The sequence below is a fragment of the Candoia aspera genome, chromosome 4, assembly GCF_035149785.1.
Source record: "Candoia aspera isolate rCanAsp1 chromosome 4, rCanAsp1.hap2, whole genome shotgun sequence".
NCBI lineage: Eukaryota > Metazoa > Chordata > Lepidosauria > Squamata > Boidae > Candoia > Candoia aspera.
In genome coordinates this window covers 70,064,501-70,089,392 of record NC_086156.1, presented here as the reverse complement: position 1 = coordinate 70,089,392, position 24,892 = coordinate 70,064,501, and the positions used below count along the sequence as shown (strand labels likewise).

At 39.9% G+C, this 24,892-nt stretch overlaps 2 protein-coding genes across 4 annotated transcripts in view; one reads left to right on the top strand and one right to left on the bottom strand.

The window, feature by feature from the left end:
* The window catches only part of MAP3K3 (mitogen-activated protein kinase kinase kinase 3), a 63,254-nt gene extending 56,948 nt beyond the window's left edge, over positions 1–6,306 (top strand). The window contains exon 17 of the mRNA XM_063300418.1: positions 1,828–6,306. Within this exon, the coding sequence (XP_063156488.1) occupies positions 1,828–2,056 (229 nt within the window). The 3' untranslated portion in view covers positions 2,057–6,306. The remainder of the gene's footprint in view (positions 1–1,827) is intronic.
* Positions 6,307–6,456: 150 nt separating this feature from the next.
* On the bottom strand, positions 6,457–23,492 carry LIMD2 (LIM domain containing 2). Of its 3 annotated transcripts, none has more exons than XM_063300420.1 (5): positions 23,189–23,492; positions 13,557–13,695; positions 11,828–11,872; positions 9,240–9,379; positions 6,457–8,199 (listed from the first exon to the last, which is right to left on the bottom strand). In XM_063300420.1, exons 2-5 carry the CDS (start codon positions 13,596–13,598, stop codon positions 8,040–8,042), a joined length of 387 nt encoding a protein of 128 aa, XP_063156490.1. In that variant the 5' UTR covers positions 13,599–13,695; positions 23,189–23,492; the 3' UTR covers positions 6,457–8,039. The 3 variants fall into 3 exon arrangements, with proteins under 3 accessions (XP_063156490.1, XP_063156493.1, XP_063156492.1); XM_063300423.1 differs by lacking the exon at positions 23,189–23,492 and adding an exon at positions 16,614–16,632; XM_063300422.1 differs by lacking the exon at positions 23,189–23,492 and adding an exon at positions 14,349–14,495.
* Between the last annotated feature and the right edge of the window lie 1,400 nt (positions 23,493–24,892).

The following is a 24,892-nucleotide window of genomic DNA, read 5'->3' as shown; positions in this document are numbered from 1 at the left end:
CTTTATATGTGACTCCTCCAATATTGATTTGTCAGGGTCTTTGTCATCACTCGAATCTAATCAGATGTCCCTTCTTGTTGTCTGCCTCCTATGATGGATGTACCCAAATAGTTTAAATGGCAGCCTGCCATTCATCATGTTACAGCCTTCCTAGATTCTAACCACCATTTCCAAGATGATATAGGGAGCACACTGAAGAGCCTAACAATGTCTGGTCATTGGACTTGGCAAAAAAGCTAACTGCATTTAAATATATTGGAACTATCTACAGTGATGAAAGTCCTTCATAAATTTCGGAAGTTTTTTGAGGCATGTCATACAAGTAATATTTGAACATTCAAAAAATACAAACAAACAAGGAAGAAATATTCAGGGATTCTGCTCTGTCTTAACACTGTGCATTCACCACGTTTTTCTACTGGAAGATGGATTCATTTGTGCAGAAACTGTGAACCACATTTGGATGATTCCTTCTCAACTACTATTTAGGGTATTCAACTCTGACACATCTCAGGTAGATATATATACAGATGCTCACAACTGTCAATGTTGAACATTGAAGTTGGTCGATAAGGGATCACAATTCACTGAAGGGTGCATTTTAGTATAAAATAATGCAGACTCTTTATTATGCATTTCTCCAACTTCCTTTGCTACCAGGCTTCTTGTTAAGCTTTATTATGACATGACTTTGTACTTACCCATAACACTGTAATGTCCAAGGCAGCCATCCTTCCTGAACCTACTATTGTTGATCTGTCACCAGTTTCAGAGTTTCCTGCAATATGAGGAACTTCCTCTCTTGATGTCTGGGCTTTTGCTTAATGGCCTTTGCTATTCAGCATCTCAACTTCTATGTTTAATGGCCTGATTCATTTATTTGTTATTAAGTCCTTAAGAAAGCCTTAAAATGTATATTCTTATAGGGCCAAGTTGACAGCTTTCTAGTAATTTGCAGATTCAGCCAGAGTTGAATGGCTGATTTTTCCTTGCTTGATATGGTTTTAGAGGTTCTTTGGCATTAGTTTTTTGTCGTCCTTTATTTCAGCCTCCCACCACTGGATTAATTTTTTTCCCCATCTCTTGCTCTGCAGATTCTGGACTTCCTTCTAATACTGACTCAACTAGGCTCCAATCCTTTGAACTTTTAGCTACCACCTCACTTCAAGACAGTCAGTTCCTTCTATATTTATGCATCAATGCCATCTAGGTATTCAAGCCAAGGCAGCTGCTAACTTTGGCTATACTGTCTCATTTGTTTTCTCAAAATAGCAAGTGCCCCATCTCCTCATAATTTCCACACATGTGATGCAGTGAAAAATAAGATGGCAGGTTACTTACCTGTAGCTCTTCCAGTTGTCATGGTGCAGTTATACTCTTCCTCATTCCCTGCTACAGGTGCCGTTGTCTTATTAGGGGTAAAGTGATAGTATGGGAACCAAGCAGGGTGATATGATTAGGCTGTCTAGATGGAGGGCTTTCCATCAAAAAGCTTAGCTGGAACATGTTCCAGAACTTTGCTTTGCATAAATGCATCTGAACACACAAAATGCTCAAAAGTATTTATAGTTACAGATAAGTAACCTGCTGATTTATGGAGATATCAAAATTACTCTGGAACTATGGGGAGCAAATTTTGACTACCTTCTGTGTGCCATTTCATGAACACTAGTATATCTCTCTTTTTAAAACTAAATTTCCTTTAATCTCTCTTCTACATGCTGCAGTAATGGGTCAAATGCTGTTATGAGAAAATAAATAGTGAGTTACCAAGGGACTTTTCACTCTGTGACTTTGAGCTCTCTGCCCTGTGTTTTCTCCTCCCAGGAGCCTTGCCTGTACTGTTGTGGAAATGTTGACAGAGAAACCACCCTGGGCAGAATATGAAGCTATGGCAGCCATTTTCAAGATTGCCACACAGCCCACTAATCCCCAGCTTCCTTCTCATATATCAGAACCTTGCCGGGACTTCTTAAGGCAGATCTTTGTGGAAGCCAGGAAGAGACCTTCAGCTGAAGAGCTGCTCCAGTATCATTTTGCCCAGCTCCCCTACTGAATTACCATCTCTGAAACAGCTTTCCATTGATACTGTTCTCTGAAGCATCATGGCCTGTATCAGAGAATCCACTCCAAAATGTTGGCACACAGGTATTCGGTTTGCCTAGAGAAGCGGTGGGTGAGGGCAATGCAGAATTCAGCCACTTTCATTTTGGTATCTTCATTCTGGAATTGTTGCTTTCTCTGTAATTACCCATGTCCTGACATGGTATTACAGCATGCTGTTGGCATGTGGCTGGGAACAATCTAAAACACCTCATTTGAATATAGGTCTATCTCTGAAACTGATGAAAATGCAAAGAGAGGAAATGGACTCTGAGAACTGCTAAAAGCTATAAAAATGTGTGTTGGGCTCATGCGATCACTGTTTTACAGCTTTCCAAGACTGTATCAAGCCAATTGCTACCAGAGAACATGCACTCAATTATTATATATATAATAATTATTATTATATATTTTTCTTAAGTATTCAGCATCTGAAAGTGTTCAGAAAATATTGATTTAGAAAAATATGTGAATACTATTTTACAATAAGCCAAGGAGCTGGAGGTAGGGTGTTCTTTCTCCTTCTCTTTAGCCCTCTCCTATATCCATGTTCTTGGATGCTGAGAGAGTGGGGTTCCCATGGAACAAAAGCACAATGGAATCTTGACAATAAAGGCTCCCTGAATGAAATGAGGAAATCAAGCTCCATTTTGGCAGGGTTGTCTAAAGGTGCAATGCAGGACTATATGTTCTGTGTCTATGCAGTAATCACAGGCTAACACAGAATTTTTATCTAGCAAAAAAATCAGTATTGTGGGGCTCTGTACCTTTAACTTCTATTTTTTAAAGCAACTTCTAGTCTTTATGGCTTCAAAGAAACTAGGAATTCATATGGGAGATGCTCAAGAATTTTTAGAAATTAGAGGGGGTTGAACAGGGCACAGTGCTCCTTCTATGGATAGCAAAAGCCAATAAATAATCAAAATGAGAAATGTATATGGAATTTTACATTATTTGCATAATTTATTCAGATTGTAGAATGTGCCATTTTATGGATTGTGTTGCACAGGATATCATGCAATAGACAGTTGTGAGAAGTATTGTGAGAAATGCATGGTATAAGTGTGCTGCCTTTAGATGGCCGTTAGTTGCAGCTGATAAAAAGTTCCCTTCAGTAGAGTTGCACACAGCTAAGCTAGTATGTCACACTTGTAATCAACATATGAAACTATCCCAATTTGTATCACTGTGAGACATTCAGTCTTGTATACCTCCATTAGGTAGCTTCTTCTATCTAAATCTCCCTTTTGCAGAACAGCCATTTAAAAATTTTGCCCAAACTTCCAACCAAAGATTATTTCAGTGCTGCCAAGACCAGTCTTCAAGGGGAGGCAAAGTATTGCTGCTGAGCCTAGATAGGATTGTCCATACGGAACAGAGGTATCTTTTTCAGGCACTTGTAATGGAGAAATTGGGGCAAGGAGAGGTGGTATCGCTCATCTGCAGTTACTCATCCTGGGTTTTCCATCTGCTCTTCTAACCTTGAACAGTTTCTAAGGTTCTAATTGAGACCATGTTTTCCTACAGTTCTGCAGTCCTGCCAGTTGTTAATCTCACATTCTGAACTGTTTTCTAAGAAACTTTGGATTTTTTAAGAGGCACTTCTATCAAATTTAATTGGGGACAATCTGAGAGCTAACCTCTTGATCTCTCAAATCTTTGATTGCCAAGGGCATACTTTTATAAAATGTTGGATTAGAACCAGATACGCTCACACAGGACCTCTATGGGATATACCTGTTACTCATAATGTAGCAAATTCATGTACACTCCAGGAGTATTGGGACAGGTGAAGGATGTGACCAACATGCTGCACTGCAAACTGCATTCTGCCAGTTGTGACACTTCAGTTGTTTGCTATTAACCTCGCAAAGATATATTAATCTACCCTTGCTCTAGCCAAGAACTTGTCAAGTGTTTGCTTCTGTGCAGAACTGAGATGCACTCCCATCTGTCATTTTATACAGAATTGCAAATGGTTGCTTGTATTGCAAGATGGCAGTACCCCAGCCTGACATGTTGGTGAAAGCAGGGTGGGGGAGTAATGCTTTCAATTAATCAGCAGTACCACTTTTAAAGAAGAATACAATCGATACGTGGATAAAAGAACAGTTCTTTCCTCCTGTCTCCAGCCTTGTAGCTGTGGCAAAGTACAGAGCAAGTATCTTGATCTGCTTAAGTTTTCCATCATATTTCTTTAAGGATGTATACAGCTTTATGACAAATAAAAGCCAAAGTGTCAGTGCAGATCTGAAAATACTACAGTGATTTCCATTTTTACCTCACTTGCCAACATGTCTGTAGGTCTTGGTTTGCTGCCCTAAAAACAGCATATTCTTTCTCAAGACCACAATGTTGAGTTACGGTGTTCCCTTTGATTTTAGCAAATAACCAGCAGCAGAGTTGCTCCCTCACCTGTCTTTGAGAATGTGTTACGTTGCCTTGGCTCCTCACTGGGTGGATATGATTCAGCTTAAGAAATAAGCCAAAGCATTATTCATATGGTCAGCAGTGCACTTTTACAAATGTATTTATATCACTCTTATTAAGCATTTTACTTCATGTAAAGAAATTGTGATGTCTCATACTTTTTTATTTATATCATATTTGTTCATGTTTATATGTATGTATGTATAGCAACTGTTATGGAATGGGGAGGGGAGAAATTGACACCTTTGTGAATTTTAAAAAGGGGAAAGAAGCAGCTGGTTTTGCAAAGATTTTGATTATGGTTTATAACAAGATGTGTCAAGTCAAAATGCCTTTTTGTTTCCTTGCTAGTCTTTTTGGGAGAAAGACGTGAAATAGAATAACAATTTAGAAATGGCAATTTAGAATGATGGAATGCCAGAAATGAGAAGGTGTATTAAGAGACCATCAGTTCCATCCTGTTACCGTTGATATTCAGTATCAACGTACAATCTTGATTGATTTTCTTGCCAATTCTTTACAAAACAAAGCAATCTGCACAGTCCCAGTGTAACCTCATTTTAAGATAAATTTCACGTATTGATCTCACAACTTCTATATGCCTGCATTTCTGTGGCACTTCAACCTGTATTTTTAAACAAACAAGAAATGGCCTTATTTACTATGCCGTAGTATATATAAATTGTGTAAACAGCATACAGGTAATCTGAGAAAGAAGGCCATGATGTGGGAAACAGTCTTTGCAGTATCTGGACTGCAGACATTGTTATATTGCTACTTGGCGCAATAAATTTGTCCCTGAAATTACATCTAGATAATTGTCATTGGAGTCCTACAACATCAAATCAAAAGCCCCCTTGAGTTTGGGGGTGGTTACTTTCAGATAAATGCATAAAGGATTATAGCCTTAAAAATGCCACCTTTCTGTTGTAATTTATCTCCCATGCCAGCTACTTCCACTCTCATTATTTTTGCCTTATAAAACCCCTTAATCTAGGCAGTTTCTCTCACAAACACTTTATGGCCTCCTGAGGAATTCATCTTCCAGATCTGCTTTTGGTAAAAGTTTCTGATCCTCATCAGTGCATGTGAGAGAGTGAGAGAATAGAGGATATTTTGCAAATTCTCTCACAGAACTATAACTATTAAGCAAAGGAAACAAAGTTGTGTTTAGGCTTGATATGACGATTCTGTATACTCCAGGTTCACCTCCCAGCCTTCTGTTTTTGTATAGAAACTACCATCACCAGACAACGTGTATCTCATCTTCTTCCCAGAATTGCCTCATCTATGTGGGCTAATTTAACATATGATTTGGAAGTTTGAGAGAGTACAAAAAATACAGATTGTCTTTTTGTGACATATTTCTGCAAGAGTTCAGAACTAATCTGAGATCCTCTTCACATCAAATCTTTGAATTTATATTTTTGAATTTGATAGTACATCTGACTTCAAGTTTGCCAAAGAAATTATTGAGGCTGGGTAATTAAGCCTGCAGCCTGCTGTATATTTACACTGCTATTGCTAGAGAGATGTTTTAATTAATTGAAACTCAAAAAGAGAGCTTTGTAGAATTTAACAAATCAATTGTTTGAGCCACATTTGTTACTGGATACATTCTGTGATTTACCATCTGGACCTGGAGTGTACAGAAGATCTTGAAGTACTTGTCTGTTTCTAATTTTTATGAATTTCTATACTGACCGAGGCTTGCAGTGCAAAGCCAGGCCAATGTATAACTTTTATTTACAATAAAATATAATTTTCAGCTAATCATGTATGCCATTATTTCTTGTATTGTCAGAACCTGCTTGAATATCCAGAAGAAGCTACAATAGGTCCATTTTGCAAGAACTTATTACGAATTCTCAACATGCTTTTCCTTTTTGGTATAGTGAAAATTGTCTCAGTTGTATATATATATTTTTGCCTCAAGTGATTCTTCAGAGTAACAAGTTATTTCATCAGATGTTCTCTTTAAAACCTGCAACCAGGCAAATGAACCATACCTATGTGGCTTTGAATTGTGGGATTCATTTAAATGTGGGAAAGGCATATTCAGCATTTTCATCCTCTCTCCCAGCCTGATATACTAAGCACTTTTTTCTGTATACTCTGGAATGTAGGCACCAAACACTATCTTTTATTAAGGAAGACATGTTTTAAAGCTGCTGGACATGCCATCTGGTGAGTCGGATCTAGTGTGTTGTGTTGTGTTGTGTTGTGTTGTGTTGTGAACCACAGCTTTTCTTACAGCAGGTAATATTAAACTGCTGGTTTTTTAATGCATAAAATTATGGCTGGATTGTTTTCCCATGCAGAATTCTTACCATTGTTTCTTGTTGAGCAAGAAATCTTTTGGATACTGAAGCAGAAGTTGTACATTTCATCTCTGTACTCAAAACTTCCATAAAACATCAAAGAAGAAAGGCTCAGAAAACTTATATTACAAAAATAAGACAGCGCAGCTCTGGACACAAACACCACAAGTGTGCTTCAGCTTATCACATACCACTGAAAAAGGCAGATATAAAAGATAGACACTGAATTCTTCCCCAGAGTTTAAGGCTGAATGGATAGAACAGAGCTGATGAGAACTAGGGTGCAAGGTCTGCGATCCCCTTTCAGAGCCAAGTTCACCATGATTTTGGACTAATATACATGCTTCTGTGTTACACCAATCCTACCCCCACCCCTCTTAGTGTGCAGGGGTGTCTTTTATATGCTTGCTTGAAAAATCAAGAATTGTATTTTCTATTTCAATGTTGTTTAGAATTTCTGAAGCTGAATACATGCATCTTCACTCCTAGACATGTGTATGGCCTCTGCAGGAAAAGCACATGGCCTCCCCACAGGAAAGGAGATACAGGCTATATTCAGGATTCTAAGTTAATTCATTGTCAGAATTCAATGTGTTGCTGCCTATTAGCATAATTTGTTTATCCAGATGGCCAGATATTTGGAATAGATAGTACTCCATCTCTTTCAAAGTTTGATGTAAAGAAAGAAAAGGTAAGAATTGCCTAAAGCCTGTTGGAAAAGTTCCTTTGACTTGAGGTTCAAGAGTAAGGTAAGCAACATCCCGGTTAATCTGTTAGGATGCTAAAGGGGAGACGGGTTTTATTTAACATGGTATATGAATAATGTGTAGTCATCATAGACTTCTCCTGGCCAAGGAGATGTACGGATGTGAAACACCACATTTACAGCTTGTCTAGTCAAACTGTTTAGCTACGATCCTGATTGCAAGTGCATTACTAGTATGACCCTGTCCTCTTTATAGCATTAGTGTTCCTGCTTTTGCATGAGTAGAGCAAAATTTCAAGCTTTCAACATGGTCTGTGTAGTTTTTTGGGTACCTAGTTCTTTCCACAGTCCATTAAGACCATAGTCTGTCCCTGCTTAGTCTTCCCTGCTCCTAGCCATCTTGCAACTACCACTGCTCTCCATCAGCTCAGTTCATCCCCATATCAAGGGTCTCAAAGTGGGGAACTATAGGCTGTGGGTCATGCTGTATCAGTACCATTCTCCACCTCTTTCTGCAGCCAGAGTTGCTTGTGCTGCTTGCGCCCAAAACCTTCATCATAGTTGCCTTTGCTCTTGAACAGCTGCTGGTAATGTGGCTTGCAGTAGAATTCCCCATGGAGAGCTGCATAACTACCCAAGCTGAATGGAAATAAGAGGAACAGGTCAGGGCTTACTGGGAAAGGGCTGAAAATTGCACAATCCTAACAGTGGAAGAAAGCTAGTACAGTGACAGTCACAGTACAAAAAAGGAAGTTATGAGTTTGCTGCTGGGCCCTTCCTGTGAATCTGCAACATAGCACCTTTCAGATTCAGCCATCATCACATACATGTGTAATGTGAGCATGATACCTACCCCTGCAGAGGAAGCGTAATTATTATACCGCACCAGCAAGGCTGCTGTGAAATCATTTGAATATTCAAATGCTATAAACACCTATATTTTCTTTCCATGTCAGAATGCAAAAAGAAGCCTAAATTAGTCCTGTTTTTGACAATTCCTGTGCTATGACTAAGCTTAGTAGAGTCAAGTCTTATTTGATGCAAACTCAACATCCATGTGATTTTCTTGGCAACAATACAGAAGTAGTTTGCCATTACTTTTTTCTGAGATAATTTTCAGTTTCATCTATTCAGGTACAAAGCATGTCCAACTCTGCTTAACTTTTTCTAGATCAGCCAAGATCAGCTAGGTGGTACTGCTCTCTGCGAATAGATACTAAGCTTTTTTTTCCTCATAGCAAAATCTCCTATTTCTTTAATTTCTTTTAACAACTTCAGCAGACTGAGAAAAGATTAATACCCCCTTGTCCTGTGCTTTAAATTTTAACAACTGTCTAAAGCTGAAAAAAATGGGATCTTAAATAACCTTGATATGGTTGCCCTTAAAGAAAAAGGAAAATACTCCTCTGACTCAAGCCAACATATTTGGCACACTCTGGGTAGCATTCAGTGCATGGTACAGAAGCTGAAAAATATGAGATGTCATATCAAACAGTTTTGTCAGAGCTGAACCTATTCTCAGTTCCTTATTGGGCTGTTGAATGGGGTGGGATGGAATTACAATTAATGTCAGAGTCAACAACCAGGAGTTTCCAAAGAGATTCACCCCCAACCCCATATTCCCTTTACCTTGCTTGCTCCCCAAAGCAAAAGAGGAAAGCTTTTCACTTTTCCCTTACCTTAGTTTGGTGTGGCAATGCTTACAGCAAAAGCAGGAGTTATGGAAGACAAATTTATCAGCGACCAGGCGCTCCATAGGATAGACAGTTTTCTGGCAGGCACTGCACGTCTCCTTCACCTGGGCCTTCAGGCTGAATGACTGAAGATGATGTGGGTAAAATTAAGTTCCAGAAAAGGAGGTGGCAAGGGAAAAGGACAATGTACAACTACCAGTGATTTAATTGTAAAGATACAATTTCAAAGCTGTTTGACTAGGGCATGCTTTGATTCATATGCCAGGCTTCCTAACTTCAGATATGTTTGGCTAGTAGTAAATAAATGCAATCTTGAGAGGCAGCTTGGTTTTTTAAGTGCTTTAATAGCTGACGTAAGCTACTGTTAGCAGTAGCTTATGAAGAACGTTCCAAGTCTAAGAAGTGAAGGGCACTGGAATTCAGAGTGCAAAATAATAGGAGTATTAGGTATGTTTGCTGCCTTGAGTTATTTATAAAAATAATAAAGGGGGGATAAAAATTAAATAAATAAATAATAAATAGCAAAACAAAGCGCTGTTGAAAACCATTGTAAAGGACTCAGCACTAAACCGCCTCCTCTACCATAGTGTCTTCTAGCTATCCTGAACTATCCTGAACTATAATTTCATATTGCTTCAGCCAACATGACTACTAGAGGTTGGAGATAATGGTTATCATAGGCCAGCATTTGAAGAAGCCCCCAGGTGGAAGAATGCTGCAATAACCTATAATTGAATATACATTAAGAGGCAAAAGACAGGAAAAAAATAACATGAAGAATGGGTAACATGGTTATAGCATTTTAGCTGGCTCTTTCTACCTTACCTAACAATTGCTCCAATTTTTCAGATGGATGTGAACTCAAATTCCATTTTACTAGGCTCTAATTTTTTTGTTTTTCTGCTTTTTTTTTTTTAACCCTAGTGCATATTGTGCCAATGAAAACTTCACTCCTGATCAAATTAACAGCTTGTAGGAAGTGGGAAGTGATTTTCACTAGGACTGGGACTAAATCTCATTCTGTAGCACAATCCTTAATCCTAATCTTCCCACATTGTTTCTATTTAAAATTTTAAAACCACAGATGGAAATTCATGTACTTAGTTCAACTGGCCTTTAGTGAAGATATTTTTAAAAACATCTAAAAAGAGAGTTACCTCTCTCCATCAACTTGCCTTCCAAAATTGAGGTTTAAAAGTATCAAAGGTATCAAATTATAATACTCTGCATAAAATGTAGTTTATGCCTGAAGATAAATTATTCTGTTGCTATTGCCATACACATGTGTTCTATAAATATGTTGCACACAGATAAAAGAATGTGATCTGAAGAGACAGAGGCACTACGTTTGAAAAGAGGCTGGCCTCACAGCTTTGACTGGTACATCAGTTCTCAGCTTTTTAGGATCAGGATGGCCTTGCAGCAGTGACTCACCCACTTACCATTTCACAGTTTGACTACTGCAATGTGTTTTACCTCGTGCTGTCCTTGAAGAAGGACGGTTAGAGTTGGAAACTGCAGTTAGTGGCAACCCCCTCACTCATATTTTGACTTGGCCAAAACTGTTGTTGTTATTTCAGTAATACCCATGCTTATTTAAATAATATTTCAGTTTATTATTAAAGAAAAGCTAACAAGAACAATTTCATTAGTACAATTAATGTCCAAGGGTCTAATGGAATGACTTGGCTTCCAAGTAAAATTTCTTGAGTCCAAGGTGGGCAGTTCGGCTGAGGCCTTAGTTGTATCCCAGAATATGTAGAGGGCAGTAGCGTTTGACAAGGCTGTACCTGAGCAGCTTCTCCTGCTCACTGATCCAGGGGATTTCCTTGGTTTACTCAGGAGCTTTGGGCCATTATGTAACAGAGGAGATGCCTGCAGTAATGTAAATCTGCCTGAACAGTGATAAGAGTTTGGGTTTGAGCCTATACCATGGTGGCAAGAACAAGATATCTCTGCTCTTATCACATCCTAGAGTGGCTCTATTCAGAGAGAATCAGAACTTTTTGCCGAAGGAGGGCCAGAAAAGCATTTATTGAGCCACTCTGAAGAGTTCACTGGGCACCTGGAGGAGAAAATTGTTCAGTTAGATGCTGGTTGAGCAGATCCTGTAGAGGTGACAAAGTAACCTCTTGCAAAGTAATCTGGGATAAGTTTGAACCTGCTGGTCCTGAGGAAGTGGAGAGTCTTTGCAATATCAGTTCCACCATCTGCAGTCTGGATCTCTGCCCTTCTTGGATGGTAAAAGGTGCCTGGGAAGTAACAGGTGGCTGAGTAAGGGTGGTGGTGAATGCACCTGTGAAAGAAGGGTTGGTACTGTCTGCCTTATTATCCAGACAAGCTCAACCTGACAAGTCTCCAACCTCCCCTTTTGGGTTAAGTTTGCTGAGAAAGAGACTGACTACTTTTGTAGCTGAGAGATAAATAAGCCACCTAGCTCTGACCATTCCTATGATCAAAGATAGGAATGATTCAAATAATTTGAACTCCCAGCCTTAAACAGGTTACTTATTTTACAGCCGCAACTTCTTGAAGTAATCATGCCAAAAAGAAGAGAAAGGAGTGATAACTACCTTGGATCTCTGCACAATGGATGTCCCCGTGTTGCTCTTTGCTTCCTGAAAGAAAAAAGGGAGAAGGGAAATGAAAATTAATGCTCATTCTTGCATGGCAAATCATATGTATAGATTTGAAAACAAACTGCAGTTGTTCAACTGACTTCTATTATAACTGCTTATGACAAATTAGCAAGCTAGTAGTTTTCTTGGACTTTTTAGTTGTTTGATTATTATTAACAATAAATCAAGAGCAATAATAATGCAAATAAAAAAGACTCAGAAACTTCGGAGAGACATGATATTGCTTTATAGAATATGTAAAAAAAGAAATAGGAAAAAATGACTACTAAATCCACAAGTGACACCGTGGAAGAACATATTCAGGTAAATCTGTATGATCACATCTTCAAATGAATTGTTTGGAAATACCTGAGCAACATATATGGAATAAAATAGATACAATCCCTTGTAACATAATCTGTAATTGTTTGCCTGTAAATATATGTAAAGACATAAAACTACTATTGATTGATTGATTAGATTGATTAGAATAAAGGATGATGTAGCATGTGCCCTAGGAAACACTGAGAAGCTGATAGAGATCAAAATACAGGTAACAAGTCTTGAGTTTTGCTAAGGCTGTTCTGTTTTAGAACTTTGTTCTAAGCTCCCTACTTTGACCACACGTGACCTCTCAGCAGATAATCCAAGAGTTGAGACATGTACAGTGTGTGAATCCTGTTCAACTAACATTCAAATTCATAGGATTTGTTGAGGGTTGAAATTACTTCTTATTTCCAGCTCATTCACAGATATTTCTATGACTGAATTTAAAGATTCATTGAATGAGAGCCAATGAGAGATACAAAGGGATACATACACATACATATATCATAAGGTAAAGACAAGAGGAACTAAAAACACAAAGGGCCCAATGGTTCTGAAATGCAATGTCAAGAAAAATTAAAGCTTAAAAGTTTACAAAATATTTCATATTTTGTATTAGAGGGAATATTCATCATTAGACCACAATCTACCTAGCATGTTAAATTACAAGAGCAAGAAAGAAAATCATGTCTCTATTTAGTCCCAAATGGATAGAAATTAATTGAATTTGAAGTTTGAACTTCAGATTTGAGCCAGCCGGTTCCTGTCCTACTACAGGTTTTTATTACACTGATAATGCTGGGATTATACTGATAACACAAATTACTGCTGTTGTAACAAGAAATTATTATTTTCTATACATTTATGCTTTAATTGAATAGCACTTCCCGTTCATGACCATTTGGCTTCACTATTAATTTTTTCTTTATACCCATATTCCTACCAATGACAAAAGTATTTTTTAAAATAGACTCTATTCCATTAAAACTTATGCCATAATGATCGTGTTGTTATTTAAAGTACTACAAGAAGTTTGTTATTTGCATAACTACAGTGATATGGTCACCCATGAAGAAGTAACAAAATTTTTGCTTGGTTCACACATTTATTTATTTATTTGTCAAATTTGTCACCGCCCATCTCCTCCCACTTGGTTCACACATACTGCTAAATCAAAAGCACATCGATTGCATTATAACTTATTGCTACATGTGATCCCAGCCATTGGTTTAATAACCATGTATGAAAAACATGGTTAAAGCAAACCATGACTTGGTGCAATGTATGAACAATTTTACTTCCCAATTTACTCCCCATGAAGTAGCAGCAGTTTAAAGATACTGATTTCTGTACATACATTAGAAGAGGCTGTACTGGATGGTCCCTTAGCTTGGAACATAGTGCTATATTCTCACCCACACAGGTTTGTATCTTCACTTATCTGGACTGGCTAATTCTTCAGTGTGGATGTGATTTATGGTGGTCCCTCCTGATAACTGAAGAGAGAAGGGGAAAGGTGAGTCTTCTGTACTAAAATATTTCTTCTCATTCTGACATGTAAATCCCAGATGACTGGGTCACTCTGATAGTCATATAAAAACTGCACAAATACGGCTAGCATACACATCCATTACTTTATTGTTCTTTATTTCCTTTTCAGGCTAATTGCAGTTCAAGCGATTAAAAAAAGATTTTGAATGCAATCTCATACATTAATGAACTTCTTAGCAGAAATGTCTTAAAATTGCATCATTTTAGTATATTTGCAAACATGCACATGAACATATTAACATCAATATGTAACGAATCTAATTTTAATAAAGTCATTAATAAACATATTTTACAAAAACAATTTTAAAACAGTAGCTATCAATATAGCTTGGTAGATGAGAGAGAGAGAGAGAGAGAGAGGAGGAGTAGGGAGACTCACATTGTATTTCTCCCTTAGGCATGGGGTGACTTTGGGCTACCCTAAACTGAGAAGTCAATAAATACCTACCTATCAACCTGCCCTGGACCAGCATGGAAGAATATGGTCCCTAACCATCAGTGAAGAGGTCTTCATATCAGGAATGTATTTGCTCTTCAGTGACATATCCTAAATTCTAATTTTGACACCTACTGCCATGCACATAGAGTAAAAACTTACTGCCATGCAGTTAGAATAAAAACTTGCTCCTTGCAATTTGTCTAGCCAGTTCCTTTAATTCTGCCCAGAAAAACAAAACTGTTCAATTCTCCTACCTAGTTTCAGTTTGTTTGCATCTTCACTGTCATTTCAATCTCTCCTGTTCATGTATTCTTATACTTGCTAGAACACTCTGGCCTCTCTGTTCTGCAGAGCATGCACGCTACTTAAGAAATGGCCCTGATTCATTTCCGTTCCCCTCTGTGGTTGGCTTGTTATTTCCTGCTCTCTTCACTTATGGCTATGCCTTGGGTATCACATCAGTACCCATAAGAAGGTTAAAGTATTCAGGTTAGATACTAGAACAGTACAAGCAAAGGGCAGAGTCCTCTCCAATTTGACAAGCCAAAATTCACACCAAGACAGCCACTGCAAGTTATTTGACCATTAACACTGCCATCAAAGCTATTTTGAATACTGGCAGTGGGTGAGGAATTAGGCTTTCTAAAATAGAGCAAAGTAATAATTTTGTGATAAACAGTCACTTAGAGGTCAGTGTACTGTGAGGTTGAAATGCTCTGATACTACTTAGTTCTTGTTTTGATTCTTTATGTCAAATTTGTGTCCACTAATTCTTTTGTGCAAAGCTTATCCCAGTATAATATAGAACAAAGTTTGTCTTAGATAGAACCCAGAAAGGCATTGCTGACAGATGACATATATCACATTGGACGAAAAGCATGTAAAGGCACCTCGAATTGTGTGTGTACTTTTGGGGTGCATGATGGTGCTGTTGGTGTAGATGTGGGGGCCAAACAAGGACACAGTAGTATCAGAGCATTTCAATCTCCCAGGACACTCTATAGCAGGCCTCGACATGATTGTTTTGGAAAAACTGGACTTTATCTCCAGCACTGAACAAGAGGTTGCTGAACTCAAATGCACCAAAAGGTTCCAGGCAATCTCAGAAGGTCTCAACAAACACAGCCAGTTTTTAACACACTATAAGTGTTGATAAGGGATTTGTAATCTGTCTCTTGCATAACCAACTTGTCTTTCCCTCCCCCCATCTCACCCCAGTTTAAATCCTACATCAATTTAGCCACTTCATTCATCTGATGAAGTGAGTGGCAGCTCACAAAAGCTTATGCCTTTTAATAAAATATATTACTTTTAAGAAGTGCTGCCAGACTCCTGACATCAGGAAGCTGTATGGCAACACATTATTAAAAACAAACGAACCAACCACACATTCAGACATGGTAAAGAGGCAAGGAAAACAGAGATAATAGTGGAGACAGAAGCACAGAACACTCATTCTGAACCCTGCTCTCTATTGCTTTATTACATTAAAATATACATGTATGCTGACAAACAACCAGTATTATGTATTTTGTAAACCAAGGGCTTTTTCACTAAATCTAACTAAATACTACTTTCACTGAAACTAACTAAAGATGGAAAGATACAGAATTATTGGTCAAAATCTAGGCCTGGCTAAAGTCATAGCACATAGATATTAACGGATGAATATAATTTGGTTTTACACATATGGGAAAAGGGAATTCAATAAAAATCAAATACATTATGAATTATGGTATTTCTGTTTGTCCTAATCTGTTGTAAAACCAACTCTCTGTAAATACAGGTGGTGTAATTTTACGAGAATGCAGATAAAATTTATATCTATCACATACATCAATCTTCTTATACCTGCGGTTAAATGCACAGTTCTCCCTCGCATGCCCCCCCACACCTCCATAGGTTACTGTTTTTGCCTCATTACTCAGACATTTCTGTCAATACCCCTATCCTGCCACCATTACTTCCCTCTCAGTGGAGTAATGAGAGCCACCCCATAGGATTCCGGGCCAATTTCTCATTGCTCTGTGAAATGGATGATTGGGAAGCTCAAGGATAAAGTGGTGGGCAAGGTGATGCTAGTGATAGCACAGAAAGCACCCTTGTTCCCCACTTCCTTCCCAGGGCACCACCCGCCAAGGTGAAATGAGCTGGGTTGGGTTGCCACAGAGGTGAGGGAGCATTTTTCTTCACCTGGAGTTGTAACAGGTGATGACAGCAGCTGTGCCTGAGCATCTCTGGAGGGGCTGGATTGTATATACCCATTTCAGGTAATAAGAGTTTCTCAACCAATGATGGAACTTGAGGTTAATGTAGAGGAGTGCAGAGATGGCCTTAAAGATTGTATTGAACAGCCCTTATGGAAAAGTCAATTTAACTCTGAAAGGGAGAAGTGAGTGAGAAAGAAACTAAAGATTGCCCCACCTTGAATTCTCTTTGGGGAATCTCTGTCAGGCTTTCAAGATGCTGCTGTTATAGCCTGCAACAATAAAATAGAGTTCCAGTGGTAGTTGTGGAGTCTGTTTCCTGACCTGGCCTGCTAACAGTTAAGCTGAAGCTCTCTCTTTGTTCTTTGGGTTCCATTTGGATACTGCTGGCCTCTACGTATTTGTAAGCAGGCCTGAATTGCCCAGGGTAAGATATCTAGGCTCTGGTAAGGGCACAGTGGGTGTTCTTTGAATTCTCCCTACAGATAAAGTAGTATTGGTTAGCTCCTGGGTACCATCCAAGGCATTGGTTGTGAATTTTAAAGTCCTACATGGCTTGGGACCAAGGTGTCTAATAGACCACCTGCTCCCATGTAGATTTTTTCTGGCCTGTAAGAACAGCTCCCTTGGGTTCTCTATTACCCCGTTCACTGAAACATCCTTGTATCTACATGGAAACAAGTCTTTTAAGTGGCTACTCTCATTTTATAGAATTCCTTAGTGTCTGAAACTTGTCCAACTCTATTTTCTGAATGATAACTATGCAGGAGGGTCCATAGTGACGGTCACTGATGTCAACATGATGGGCACAACCAGGCAATGTCCTACTCCTCTTTAACATGCATTGCACAGTTCACATTGACTTAAAGAGAGCCAGGGCTTGGATCACCTGGTTGCACCCGCCATTTAAATGTCATTGACTGCTGCTGTGGACTTCCTATGGCTGTGGTAATTACATACCTAATTATTATGACCAAGAAGACATTTGTGTTATATACAGTAGTTCAAGTTCTTTTTTTATGTACACAGCCTACATTCACATTTTTAAAAATCTTTATTGTAATTAGGTAAACACTTTTAGTTTAATTGCTCTTTTCCAGGTTATAGATTTTTTTCTGCTAATAATTCATAACCACTAAAATTTACAGTAACTGGCAATAATTTCATGTATAATAGTAGTTGGACAAATGGTCTTCTTTCCATGATCTGTTCCTGAATGCCAGTTATTCCCAAGACAGGTTCCACCCAGAACTTGGGCAAAGAAAAGTGAATAGAGGAAATTAGTAGCAACTTGTGTGTGCGTGCATGTGCAGGGTGATACTTCATTTACATTTGATACACTTGAATTCCAAACTGGACCCTCCAATTTGTACAGTTGGGGTAAGTCTGAATGAGGCTTGGATTAAAAGAAGTGTCTGTTCACTGTCATATGTAGTTTGGGTCCCAAATACGGAGACACTGGATTTTGATAACAGTGGTTAAAGATTTTCCTCTTTATAAGAAAATCATTCATTTTCTGTTCAACTCTTTGAAGTCCAAGCTTTTGTTCTAAAATTAAAGTACCGAGATCAAAATCCAGATTTTATTATTAAAAGCAATATACAGGTAGTCCTTGTTTAGCGACTGCCTCATACAGCAACCGTTTGCAGTTACAACAGTGATGAAAAAGTAACTTAGTAACCAATCCTCGCATTTACAGTCTTCGCAGGTCTGTAAAGCAAAGGAAAGCTGAAGTAAGTTTATATGCACAGTCATGGTTTCACTTAGCGATTGCTTCACTTAAGAACCAAGTTGTCCCAACTATGGTCGCTACATGAGGACTACCTGTATGTGAGTATGTGCTACCATCAGCCTCTTCCATCTTCTCTTTTCCTTCATAAGTTCAGCAAGGGGAGACAGCACGACCTCATTACCACAGTCCTTCTGGAACTTAAGACACAATTTCACAAGTGCCTGCTATACCTACTGGAGAGATACTGGATAACCCAAGGAATTCCTGTTCCTCACTACCAGAGAATTTCTTTATGCTACCTGTAGTACTGCAAAGATTTCTCTTTACCTCTATCACATACTTCTATGAAGCAGTAACTGAAAAGATTTAAATCCAAATTGTGTTTCTAAGACAAGAGCTATACTACCTGAATTCCCTAATCTAGCACTCTCTACATGTACAGGTTTACAACTCCCCCAGTTTCTAGGCAAAATCTCGGGAAAACTCCTGTGGAAAGCTCAGCACAGTCTCTGAACAAATTTTGACTTCAAATCAATCAGTCATGATTGATTCACCCAACAGTACTGTATATACTTGTAGATAAGCCAAAAATACTTGGTTCCAAAATACACCCCCAAAATTGGGTTCAGCTTATCTGCGGGCCAGAGTTCAAGTGTTTTAAAGCCCATCACTGCCTTAAAATTGTGTGATTTTATAAATGATGATGTAACAGTTTGCAGTTTCCCGCCTGTCACTATGGTTAAAAATTCAAGATTTGGCTTATCCACAGGGGACACATTTTTCATGGTATTTTGGTTGAAGTTTTGAGGGCCAGCTTATCCACAGATGAGTTTATCTGCAATTACACACAGTAACTACTTTATATCAATTACCTGAATATTCTTCGGGAAAGTTAGTAGACTGGGCTGGTAACACAGGACCCATGGATGCCACTGCAGACTCACTGCAGCATAGATTGCAATGCCAAGCAAACTATTTCCCCCTGTGCACATTCATGAGTGGTATCTCCAGCCACTTGAGTTGGGGGAGACCTTCCCGGTCAAAAATTGGCTAGAGTGAAAGCCAGCCTTTCACGAAGGATCCTATGACCCCTGGGACCTTGACAGGAGAGACGTTTTAATCCCTTTTCTAGTCCGGCAGTGGAACATTCTTCACTCAAAGGAAGGCTAAAGAGCAAGTGACAGCTTAGCTGTTCTATGATAGCTAGCTCAAAAGCTATTATGCTGACTCTCTAGTCTAGCCATGAAATACAGCGGCTTGCCTAAAAAGATAAAAATTTGTGCCACTAAAGGATTACAACTGCAAATAAATGGTACAAGATCAATAGTTCAGAAGCAATTAAAGGCTGGACTATTTGCTATACCAAGGGAACAGAAGAAATATCTCACTACCAAAGGGGATAAAGGTGCTGCTACACATTCTTCTAACAGAAGAAACAGTTACTGGAGAGAAATATCATGCAGAGAGATTCAGAAAGTGAAGGCTCTGCTGTTTCCTCTATTTTTTCACCTTCATAAGAACTGTTTTGCATACTGTATGCTTAATCTCTAGACAAGCAGCCTGTTCTTAACAAAAGCCAGCCAAATGCATCTGTAATAGGCATACCTCACCTAGGCAAAGTTCACAAACTAACGAACCTGATGCTTGTTTGCACTAAGCATCCAGGCCATTTGGTTATTATATAATCAAAATAATGATCTCTTCCCTGCTAAGAGAGCAATAGCTACTGATAAACCAAAGCTCCTTCGTTGGCTTCACCAGCGATCTTACCCACAGCAACTGCCCCATATCATGATGATGTTCAACTGACAATTGTCATAAATGTTGTGATTATGTACTTGCATTCCAATATCTGATGTCATGGCACTTGCATCATTTGTTCCCCTTCCCCTTCCATGGATGTCCATGATCTGCAAGGCCCCCAAATGCAGCCGGCAAACAGTGCAACATTTCAGAATTCCATTAGAATTAAACCACACCAATGCTGAATTCCAGAATCCCCTTCACAGTCTCAGAAAGGAGAGCCTTTTATTCTGCAATTTTCTGAGCTATTATGTCATAGAGAAAAAAGATAGCACTGCTAAGCATCAACACGGTCCTTTAACTACAACTGTGCTATCACATGATTTCTCCCAATTTCCTCCAATATTTTTGGAGAACCGTTTACTGTAAGATAGATGAACATACACCAGAGCATGTATATTGAATCCTTCCTTGATGATTAGAACAGCTCTCAAAACAGAAGTGACTTCCAAGATTTTTTTTACAGCTGAATCTTTCTAGAATTCTGTAACATCTTCTCTCTGTAAGTTATTTTTCTATAGAACCACTTTTATAGTTAGAATATTTCTCTGCTTATTTAGCAAAAATTGAAGTTATTGCTTACTGCCTCCGACTAGGCAGGATAATTTTTTATGCTAAGTATTGAAAACTGATAACAGATATCTTTCATCTGCTTTCCTCTACTTTCAGTTCTTTCTTGTCCTTCGTGTCAGATTTATTTATCTATCTATCTGTCTGTCTGTCTGTCTGTCTGTCTGTCTGTCTGTCTGTCTGTCTGTCTATCAATCACCACCCATCTCCCCCACAAGGAGGGACTCTGGGCGGTTTACAATAAAAATTAATTTAAAAATTTATCCTATTATGGAGTCCTTGGTCCTCTCTGAGTTCGGTTATTTGCTTGCAGATGTTTCACTTCCTGACTAGGTAACTTTGTCAGTGCTAGGGAGTGTGGGGCTTGCTCCCACACTCACTAGGGAGCAAGGGAACTCATTAGGGAGCTCACTAGGGAGCTCTCTAGGGAACACACTAGGGAGTAAACCCCACACTCCCTGGCACTGATGATGTTACCTAGTTGGGTAATGAAATGTCTGCAAGCAAGCAACCAAGCTCAGAGAGCGCCAAGGACTCCACAGTTCAGCCCTTAGCTACATACAGTATATTCTCTTCTACTGTAATCCTATTACACATTTTTGCTGTAGCACTTTCTAATCAATCGCTTTCTCAAAAATAGAATGCAGGTGTCTACATAGTTTTTGCCAATACTTACTTTTTGAGTTTGGAAAAGATAACACTGTTCACATACCCTGGGGTGGGATCTGCACTACAATGCTACCATCTCAGCCTACATGTGACAAAATGATGGAAGGTGCAGTCCAAAATATTGAAGTGATCAAGCTTAAAGAAGCATATATTGATGCATTTTATTTATAATTTTGATTTCTATGGCTGCCCTCATACACAAACCTAAGATGGAATTTATCAGCTCTTTTTCCTCTGGTCCAGAAAGCTAACTTCAGCAAGATGGGGGCTACAAAGCAGCCACAAGCATTCATATCCATCCATCCATCCATCCTCCACATATACAAACATAAATTTACCCATATCTCTCCATATTTAGTCAGGTAAGGAGCTTTTAAAATTCATCCAGCTCTTCAAAAGAGGAAGAAGTTGACTACACTGTGATCGCAGAGGGTATGTTTAATAGATAAATATGCAAAAACTTGTACACCCAAATTTTGTGGAATAATATAGATTCCTATAACACCTATCTTGTACTAGCATCTATTTTTTTTCTTTTTCTTTCGAATTGGTATGAGATCCATGCACAGATGGCTGATTCACACAAAATGATGTGGAGATTAATTTCCAGATTAGGAAAAAAAACGTGAGAAACTTAATGCATGTGTGATCTTATGGCATACCCACTGTGATCCATGTTTAAGCGTTGCTTTGTAACCATTTTCACATCGTTTTACCAGTTCTCCTCCCCCTCCACTTGCATTCCCAATACAAGTATCAATTACTGTCAGTAAAATATATATATACACACAGTAGACTTAGAAAGCTATGGGAGAAGTATAGATCTGAACCTTTCTATTTACTCCAAACTTTACATATGTCTGGAAACTATTCTGCATGAAAATATCCAACCATATGAAACCTCAAATATAGCATGAAATCAAACAGTGGAGACTGAACTTTAGTATCTCCTGTAAACTAAGATAAATTGAGACCTAGTCTTACACCAAGACTAGAATAAGGGACTCCATTCCTAAACAACCTCCTAGGAGTAATGGGGAGTAATAAGGAGCAGGGAGGACGAATTTTAAGTGGAATAAAAAAAAGGCCTATGTCTTGACTTAGTTCTTAGATTCCATTATTTGATTTGCCTTGTGTACCTGTGCCTTGAAAAATGCAGAGATAGGGCAAACCTACAAATACTCACTGAATCGTAAGTCGAGCAAGTGGGAGAGTTGGTTCAACACACCAGGCTACAATGTGGCTGGCCAGTTTATGCTTCAATGTATTGTACAACCACAGCCATAGTTCACCTTGCTCCTTACAGACAAATCCCCCACCCTAGGCGTGAATTGGGAAGCAGGGATTCCAGTTCAGAGCCAAAGACCGGCTTTCAAGACGAGACTGAACAGCCAGCACCTCTCTTTCCGAATCACCCACCGCTACAGCAAAAGACCCACGGAGTTTTTTCTTCAAGTAAAGCGAAAGCAGAAACATCATGAGATCAAGCTGCAGAAGGACCAACTCCATCCCAAAGGAGCTCAAGAAGCTACTCTTCATGTCGTTGCAGCCCCCACCCACGCCGTCGCTCCTCGTTATCAACCCTGCCATTCCTCGGACTTAGACGGCTCGCTTCCTGGGACAAGGACCAGAGGTCTCGGGGTGAACGCCGGGTTTCTGCACAGCGCCCAGCCCTTTGCAGGCATTCAAGAAGCGCAGGGCGCAGCAGCCGGCGTGCCGCCATCTCTTCGCTTTGAAAGCACAAATGCAACAGTTATTCTTAGCCTAGCACCTCTCCCATCCTTCTCCTTTTCCACCGCGCACCAGTAGGCACACCCCTCTGCGCCAGAGCACCCAAGCAGGCACGCGAAGCCAAAGTTACCGGTCCGTCCTCTTTTCCCGAAGCCTGTAGCCTACCTGGCAAGCCTCTTGCCCCACCAGCCCCAAGAAAGGCCTCTTTTGCATCTTGTCCGCTCCGCATCCGCCGCGCCCCCCCTCCCAGAGCATCTTGCCGCTGCAATCGGACACTCGCCGCTTACCAAAGGGCGCCGCTCCGCGCCGAGACCCCACCTGTCCCAACGAGGCCGGCCTCTCGGCGCACCTCTCCTCGCTGCTGCTTTCAAGGAAGCGGGAGACGCCGGCGCTTCGCCCCCCTCAGCACACAAAGCGCGGCGCTGCCCGCTTCCTCCTCCGTCTCCTTTGTGTGCGAGTGCGCGCGCAGCAACCTCTCAGCCCCTCGAGCTTCCCATCCTACTTCGCTCTTTCTCTCCCCACCTCTGTCGCTCCCCCTCCGGCTCCGCTGAATCCCCGTTGCTTGTTGCCTCCCTCTTCCTCCATCGAGGCAAGGGCGCGGAGATGCAAAAGGAACGGGATCGGTGGGTATGTGAGAGACAGACAGACAGACACACAGAGAGAGACACAGAGACCGCCGGGACAATCAGCCGCCTGGGTGCCCTGTTGAGGTCGTGAAGGCCAAATGTCGCTCTGAGAAACGGGGCTGGCGGTCAAAAGTTCCTGAAGCCCAGCCCTGAATCTGGCCAATCAGATGCCCTCCCGTGGAGAAGCTCCCCAGCGAGGATTTCGGAATGGGTGCGGGGGCTGTCTGGGGATCTGAAATCGCTTGCCTCGGTCCCTCTGAACATGACGTTTCAGAGGATTTATCTGTCGGCTACGACATCCGGTGGCCACTCATTTTATGGGTCCCATTAAGACACGGCTTCTTCGGGAGTCCCGAAGCTGCTCCTAATCCTGAAGTAGGCTGGGTGAATTCTCACGACTGAAAAGACGGGGGGAAATCGTGGGGAATCAGAGAACTGAAAAAGCCCACCCACAGCTTCTGGACATGATCGTTAGGGCTTTTAATCACTGTTCTGTGACTTTTTCCGTTGATTTATTTTGTTAGGTTTATATTCACACCATTTTTTTCAGGTGCTCAAGTGAGCATAGGTAGTTATCAGACCCCCCTCCAAATTTTCACCATAGCCACAACCCTGGGAGGAAGGTAAGGCTTGGGGAAAGTGACTGGCCCCACCCAGTCAGCGAGGGTGGGCTTAAAACTGGATCTCTCTGGTCCTAGTCCAGCCCCTTTACCCCTACATTACATTGGCTCTCAATGTTTTTGAAACCCAGTGTTACTAAGGTCCATGAAGGTATGAGAATGAAGTCCTGTGTAATTTCTCCAATATTACACCATTAGCACTACATCATCTGTATAAGAATTCAAGATGTATTCCTCGCTCAAGAAGCTTACAATGTAAAATTCTACCTAGGAAAAGTAAGTGTAGAGGAAAGCAGGAGTAAATAAGTAAATGTTATGCAGTTGTTTCAGTTGCATAAATCTGAGTTTATTTACAGGTCAAATTAAAATAAATTAAAATTAAAACCACCACCACCACCCAAGCTAGCATACCCCAGATCTGTTGGATTTTACTGTAATTACCACCACCTCAAACCAGCATGGAGTAAGATCTTGGCAGTTCAACAGATCTGCGAGTACAAAAGGATGCCGTAGGGCATATGACCACCAAAACAAGGGACAAGGCACCACTGGTTGCAACACCACTAAGTTGTTTTGCTATGTTGATTGAATGTGATATTCCACAAATAGGCAACTGCATCAATGTACACCTTGACTAAACACAGCAGCCCTTGCATCTATCAGGTCCTTTCTATTTGGCTATTTGATTTAGTTTGTCCTTTAGTGTGCTAGCGATTTATGTGTCTTAATTTATCTTAACTGATTT

What these genes read in the sequence shown, in the direction of transcription:
- LIMD2 (XM_063300420.1), bottom strand. Translation starts at nt 13,598, where the DNA reads ATGTTCCAAGCTAAGGGACCATCCAGTACAGCCTCTTCTAAT. An exon ending in CCAGTACAGCCTCTTCTAAT is followed by an intron (nt 11,873 to 13,556) that starts GTATGTACAGAA and finishes TTTTTCTTTCAG; the next exon opens with GAAGCAAAGAGCAACACGGG. An exon ending in CATTGCCACACCAAACTAAG is followed by an intron (nt 8,200 to 9,239) that starts GTAAGGGAAAAG and finishes ATTTCCATTCAG; the next exon opens with CTTGGGTAGTTATGCAGCTC.